The sequence below is a fragment of the Nelusetta ayraudi genome, unplaced genomic scaffold (genome assembly GCF_046127955.1).
Source record: "Nelusetta ayraudi isolate G7.1 ecotype Tasmania unplaced genomic scaffold, CSIRO-AGI_Nayr_v1 ptg000135l, whole genome shotgun sequence".
Classification (NCBI taxonomy): domain Eukaryota; kingdom Metazoa; phylum Chordata; class Actinopteri; order Tetraodontiformes; family Monacanthidae; genus Nelusetta; species Nelusetta ayraudi.
In genome coordinates, this window is record NW_027466185.1 from 6,257,501 (window position 1) to 6,264,167 (window position 6,667).

At 41.9% G+C, this 6,667-nt stretch overlaps 1 protein-coding gene across 1 annotated transcript in view; it reads left to right on the top strand.

Annotated features, from left to right (window-relative positions):
- Positions 1-4,464, top strand: part of cog5 (component of oligomeric golgi complex 5) — a 39,900-nt gene extending 35,436 nt beyond the window's left edge. The window contains exons 17-22 of the mRNA XM_076012274.1: positions 420-523; positions 1,456-1,693; positions 2,602-2,678; positions 2,771-2,901; positions 3,022-3,097; positions 3,939-4,464. Of these exons, the coding sequence (XP_075868389.1) occupies positions 420-523; positions 1,456-1,693; positions 2,602-2,678; positions 2,771-2,901; positions 3,022-3,097; positions 3,939-4,071 (759 nt within the window). The 3' untranslated portion in view covers positions 4,072-4,464. The remainder of the gene's footprint in view (positions 1-419; positions 524-1,455; positions 1,694-2,601; positions 2,679-2,770; positions 2,902-3,021; positions 3,098-3,938) is intronic.
- Positions 4,465-6,667: the final 2,203 nt, after the last annotated feature.

A 6,667-nucleotide genomic window follows, 5' to 3' on the forward strand; every position in this document is an offset into this window, starting at 1 on the left:
ATCTATCTATCTGTCTATCTTATCTGTCTATTCTATCTATCTATCTATCTATCTATCTATCTATCTATCTATCTATCATCTATCTATCTAAAAAGGGTTTCGATAGGCCAAGAACTGTGTATGGTAACTTAAATGTTACTAAAGAATAACAAATTATATTTTATTTCCTTTGAGACTGTTGTAACTGTTGTACAATAATACTGTTGCTGCTTTTACAAGCTATAACTGTACCGCAGGGTCGAGTTAGTGTGTCCATCACCAGCGCAGAGAAATATGAAAATAGGCCCTTCACACAGTTAAACAACCAGTCACTTTCCTTCCCAGACTTTCTGGTTATTAGCATTAGCGTCACTGTGAGTTGGTTGTTTAATGTCTCCACGTGGCTCATTTCCTTCCCTCTTCCGTTTTTCTGTCTTCAGGGAGTTCAGGCACTGATGACCAGCGCCGTGCAGCCTCTGCTGCTGTCAGTCAGCGACTCCATCGAAGCCATCCTCATCACTCTGCACCAAGAAGACTTCTCTGGGTGAGCTGCGTCCCTCCAACACCAGTTTGTCCCAAACTTTGTCCCTGTGGGGTGATTACAATTGGAATGCCTTTACTTGACCTACATTGGGGAATTTTACATAATTACAGCTGCGTTTAACGCAATAGAAAATTAAAAAATGATATGAATTAAAAATAGATAGAAAATAAAATAAAATAAACTAGAGATTAAACGGAGATTTGGAGAAGAAACAGCGACATCAAGTGTTTACATTTTAAATTGCAGCACACCAAAACCTGGATACCTCGTCCACCTTCTTCTTCGTTGGTTTATTTGAGGACACCAGCGTTCACCCTAAATACCAAACATGCTGTCAGGCAGCTAGATTGTCCACACCAGGCTTCCTTAGAAATAAGGTTGTGCAAGATGGCAGCGCACTGGGAGCAAGACCCTTAATATGTGGATATTCTTTTATATAAAGAAGAACTGTTCTATGGTTAGGGAAACCAAATTACTTTTATTGAACTGTGAGGATACACTTTTACTTATGTATTTATGGTTAATATATTAAACTTTATTAACATAAAAATCCTAAATTAAGCCACATTTTCTTTGTGGCTACACGTGTAGCTTACCATCACCAGTGTAAATGAATAAAGGGTTCAGTGTAAAGCGCTTTGAGTGCCCAGAAAAGCACAGTATAAGTCCAATTGATGATTATCATTATTATTATTTAAAGGTCCATTGTGAAATATTTGGAGATTTTGAGAAGAAACAGTGACATCAAGTGGTTTAATTTTAGATTGCAGCATCTTTCATTCTCCCTCCCCTTCCCGAACTTTGTTAATGTATTTATGTGCAGTATATTAAGCTTTTACCAATATAGAAATCCCAAATCAGGCCAAATATCCCGCACTGCCTGGACCTCCAGAGGTGAGTGGGTGACTGGTTTGCTCCCTGTGCGGCTGCAGGCCTCTGTCCAGCCCCGACCGGCCCGACGTGCCCTGTTCCCTCTACATGAGGGAGCTGCAGGGCTTCCTGTCCCGGGTGGCGGCCGACTACTTCCGCCACTTCCAGTGCGTCGACTTCATCTACGAGAGCACCGAGTCCGTCGCCCAGAGGGCCATCGAGCTCTTTGTCCGCCACTCCGGCCTGCTGCGCCCCCTGGGGGAAGGCGGCAAGATGAGGCTGGCGGCCGATTTTGCGCAGGTGAGGTTGCAATTGCTCTTACAGATTGGTCTCGGTCTAAAGGGCACTTTTAAAAGGTCTCGCCTCGGTCTTGGACTGAGCGGACTGGGGAGTTTGGATCAAGAGACAACAAAGCTTTTGTTTCACCACCTCATCCCCAGAGCCATGCAGAACTTTGAGGGCTTTCACAACCACCATGAGTGACATTGATGGGTGTATTCTTAGTGTTGAGCTCAGACTTAAAGGTTTTTACGCATTTTGTTCACGCTTTGCAGGCCATCATTTTCACTTAAACTATTCCTAGTTCATTCATCCATCCATTTTCAATAGCCGCTTCTTTCTGCACTCAGGGTCACGGGGGTCTGCTGGAGCCTCTCCCAGCTGTCTTAGGGCGAAGGCAGGGTGACACCCTGGACAAGTCGCCAGCTCATTGCAGGGCCACATAGAGACAAACAACCATTCACTTTCACATCCACACATACGGACAATTCAGAGTTTCCATTTCACCTCACATGCATGTTTTTGGACTGTGGGATGAGGTTGGAGAACCTGGAGAGAACCCACGCAGACACAGGGAGAACATGCAAACTCCACACAGAAAGGCCCCAGGCCCAGAATCCAAACCACGACCTTCTTGCTGTGAGGTGGCAGCGCTAACCCCTGCGCCTTGAAGAAAATCTTAAAGAAAATTATTAAAAGACACCTTGCTGAAAAGAAATGTTGCTTTTCCATTTATGTAGAAGCAAACTTGAATTTATAAAAGATACTGCTCATTTGTTCTGTTTTGTTGTGATTTTTCTGTGACATATACAGTGGTATGTACTTGGTGTCGTCTCAAACTTGATGCTGTCTAGTCTTGATAACGTCTTGGTCTTGGTTGGTGCGGTCTTGACTACAACACTGATGACGTGGTGCGTCTCTGTCGTCAGATGGAGCTGGCCGTGGCTCCTCTGTGTCGGAGGGTGTCCGATTTGGGTAAACCTTACAGGATGCTGCGCTCCTTCAGGTTGGTACGCTCGTGTATATATAAAAAGCCACGAAAGCTGCCATTGTACCATATTGCGCAGTGACCTCCATTAGAACTGGGTTTCTTTCCAGGCCGCTGCTGTTTCAGACCAGCGAGCTGGTTGCCAGCAGTCCGGCTGTGGGTGAGCTGATCCCGTACAGCACCCTGCTGCACTTCCTCTTCACCAGAGCCCCGGCTGAGCTCAAGTCACCGCACCAGGCACGTGCACACACACTCACAGACACACACTAGTGTCGCCTTGTCGCTAACGCACAGGAAATCGAGCTGCACTGGAGAGTGACTCTCTTGCTAGCTAACACGTATCTTCTCCGTCCCCAGAGAGCAGAGTGGTCCATCGCCCGCTATTCCCAGTGGCTGGACGATCACCCCTCTGAGAGAGACAGGCTCACTCTCCTCAGGTAAAATCTCATTCAACAATAGTAAAGTTTGTCATACTTGGAGATTCTGAAAGAAGAGGAAGCCTGCAGGAAGGCACTTTTTTTAAATGCTGGACCAAGTGGGTTAGATATGTTGGTACCCTTTGAATCATAGGTATCAAACTCTGGCCCATGGGCCAAACCACGAGGTTCTACAAAATCACTACTAGAGCTGGTGCACTACCAGCGGACATGTACCGCTAATACTACAAATCCCAGAATGCGATGCTGCTATAGTGCATTGAATAATATTATTATGACTTTATTGGTTTATTGTTATTTTATTTTTAAATGTATTATCAGCCCATGGATAAAGGTTACTGTTGAAATTTTAATCAGAAGGCTGCAAATAAAAAAGAGGTATAGGATTTTAGTTTGAAATTTAATGTTGCATGTGTGAAACATGTTTTGTTTCAACATTGTATAGTATTAAGCTTTGCCTGTTCCATATTTAGGTTGAAGCAAAACTTGTTTGGGTCCATACGAAAAGGTTCACTGTTATATCTGGAGGAAGATTTTTTTCTATAAATTGTTCATTGTTAATTGTCCAAGTTTTTTAAGCATTTGACATTCAATGATTTGATTGTTGAATGTCTTGGTGGGCCTAACAATTTCTTTGTATCACTCGTATTTCATGTCAAAACTCCCTGACAGACCTCTCTTCTTTTTTTTTGCTCTTATGTTTGTATCATATAAATTGTATCGTATATTTTATTCATTTATTTGTGGTTGGATCAATGATTTTCGTGCTTTTTTACTTATTTTATTCACACTTTTCAACCCTTCATAAAACTGGACATTGATGCCGTCTTTGTCCTCTCAGGGGCGCTCTGGAGGCCTATGTGCAGTCGGTGAGGGCTCGGCAGGGCAAGGAGTTTGCCCCCATCTATCCCATAATGCTCCAGCTGCTGCAGAGAGCCAGCAGCAGCAGCAGCTCGCAGGACGTCAGAGCCTGAAGACGGCCACTAATGGACTTTCAACTGTCATTTCCAATTGCTGCAGAGGCACCTGACACATTTGCATATCATGACTCATTTTATTACCAAACTCTAACTCTAAAAGTGATTTTGACGTAGACACACCAGTTGCCACACACTGAAAACACAGGACTGATGTCATGGTGACGGCACTATCATGAATGAATGGAAGGAACAAGAGAATTCACGAGGCAAGGTGGGATTTAGTAATAATAAAGCTCCAAAGTGAATGAGGAAAGATGAGCATTTCTTGACTTTTATTTCCAGGGCGTTTCATTGGAAGCAGTAGTGGACGATCAGAGTGTCGAGCTCAGAGAGTGAAACCCCGTGTCGGTGCGTGTATCACCTTAATTAAAAGTTCCTGTTTTGTCCAATTTTATTTTCTTTCCCAGTGGCCTCTCGAGTTACTGCAGCCCAAAAAAATCCTATGTGAGTTTAAAGTGGACTTGAAAAACAAAACATAGTTATAATTTTAAAAGGTCTTCCACCCTAAAGAGATTACATATATTTTAACACTGATAGCAAAAGATATTTCAAAATACGGCTGTTTAAGTTTAGCTGTTAAAAACCCAACGGGCGGCGCCATTGCTATTGTGTGGACGTAACGTCAGGGAATTGGTGGCTGAACTTGTCAACCCATGCAGCGATCTTAAACGGAAAAGATTGATTAAAAGTGGCACGAAAATAGGAGCTCAGACAAAAATCAATAATGGAGGTATGTTTTGTGTGACTTATTGACGTTCAAACTCATTTTATAAAGTAAAAGACATGACAACACCTGTTAACTTTCATTATTTGTCAATCACAAGACCACCTGGTCTCCAACATTGGCATGCCTCAGTGAAGAGCAAGAATCCGCCAGTCAAAAGTTCTACAAGAACTTGTAGTGACCACTTAGTAGACTTCTCTGGAGGTCTCATCTACCTATCACTGGGAAGCAGATGTCCGGGACGCATTCACACATGAAAAGCGTGAGGACAGGGTTGTGTTTCAGTGTTTTTTTTGTGGCCATTACCACTGGTTGGGAGGAGGCTCCTCCACCAGCAGCTCCCATGCTTTCCACTCGGCCAGCTTCCTGGACAGAGACAGCCCACACTCGGTCTGCAGGCAACACACACAGGCAATGCAGCTGGAACCTTGGCAAAATGCTCCTGACACCAAGGCTGCTAATATCTCACTGTTCCTCCCCCTCAACCTTGTTGACAGTGGCTGTCTTCAATATAATCACGTGTATTTTTTTTTCCTGCTTATAGATCATAGGTGTCAAACTCTGGCCCGTAGGCCAAATTTGGTTCGCAGTGTCATACTATTTGGCCCACAAGGCAACACAAACACTACTAGAGATGGCCAGCTGCTATTATACAGCACATGTACTGTACCACTAATACTACAAATCCCAGAATGCTCTGCTCAATCAGAACAGGACGTTCATTGAAGGATATTATTATTACTTAATTTGCTTATTGTTGTTATTTTTAATTATCAGCCCGTGGAAAAAGGTTTGAAATTTAAATCGGAAGGTTGCTATTAAAAAAGCGACAATTTTTATTTACATTTTATTTATTTTGATGTGTTTTTTTTTATTTTAAATTTGATTTAGCATGTGAGCAATATTAAGTTATTTATTATACAGCATTAAGCTTTGCTTGTTCCATACTCATGTTGGAACTTTGTTGGTTTCCATATCAAAAGGTTCACTATTACATCTAGAGGACGATTATTATTATTTTTTTTCAATGTTGGCCCTCCTCTTTGTGCAAGTTTTAAAATTTATCCCACTGTGTATTTGAGTTTGACACCTCTCATAGATCAAAGTATGTCTGAAAGTAATCAGAGATCAAATAATCTCTGATGACTTGAATCCAGATAATATTATATCTGATTATTCAGCATAGTGTTGCACTAATTTGTATAGCAATTATTGGGTCGTCAAAACTGTGTTCTTTTTAACATTTTTGAAACAAAATACGTTGCTAAATTAACTAATTGGTTGTAAAGCAGTGTAGGATAGAGTGCCCGAGTAGTTCTGACAGAGGTGGAAAAGTAATGAAGTGCAAATACTTGTTATTTTGTGTTTCATATATCACCCCCCGGGTTTTACTCCAGGTACTGAGGGCAAATAGATCCAAACTTTTTAGATCTGTAGTGCAACATCCTCCCCAGTTACTCAACTGAACCAGCTTCAGTTTCAGAGCAAGCTGTCAGATTGGTTTTGCTTCCATGTGGTTGACATCTGTGGATCACTGATTGATTGATTAATCATTGATACTGTGGAATATCTGATATTTTACAAGATACATTTTCGATCAATGCAGTAGAAAAAGGGTGTGAAAAATGACACCATCTGTACTGTGTTCCAAAATACTGGAAAGGTATCACAGAAGAAAACCTTCCATTGTGAATGTCCCAATGATCGTAAACATGGTTTACATCTCATGGAAATTAGAAGAACACCTTATCTCATTTCTTCTTCCAGCTTCTCCCCTTCACAGTCTAAGGTAGTGTGAGTCCAACACAGCTTTTTGAATTATGCTGTGGTGTAGTTAGATATAAAACTGAATTATATTTTAGAGGG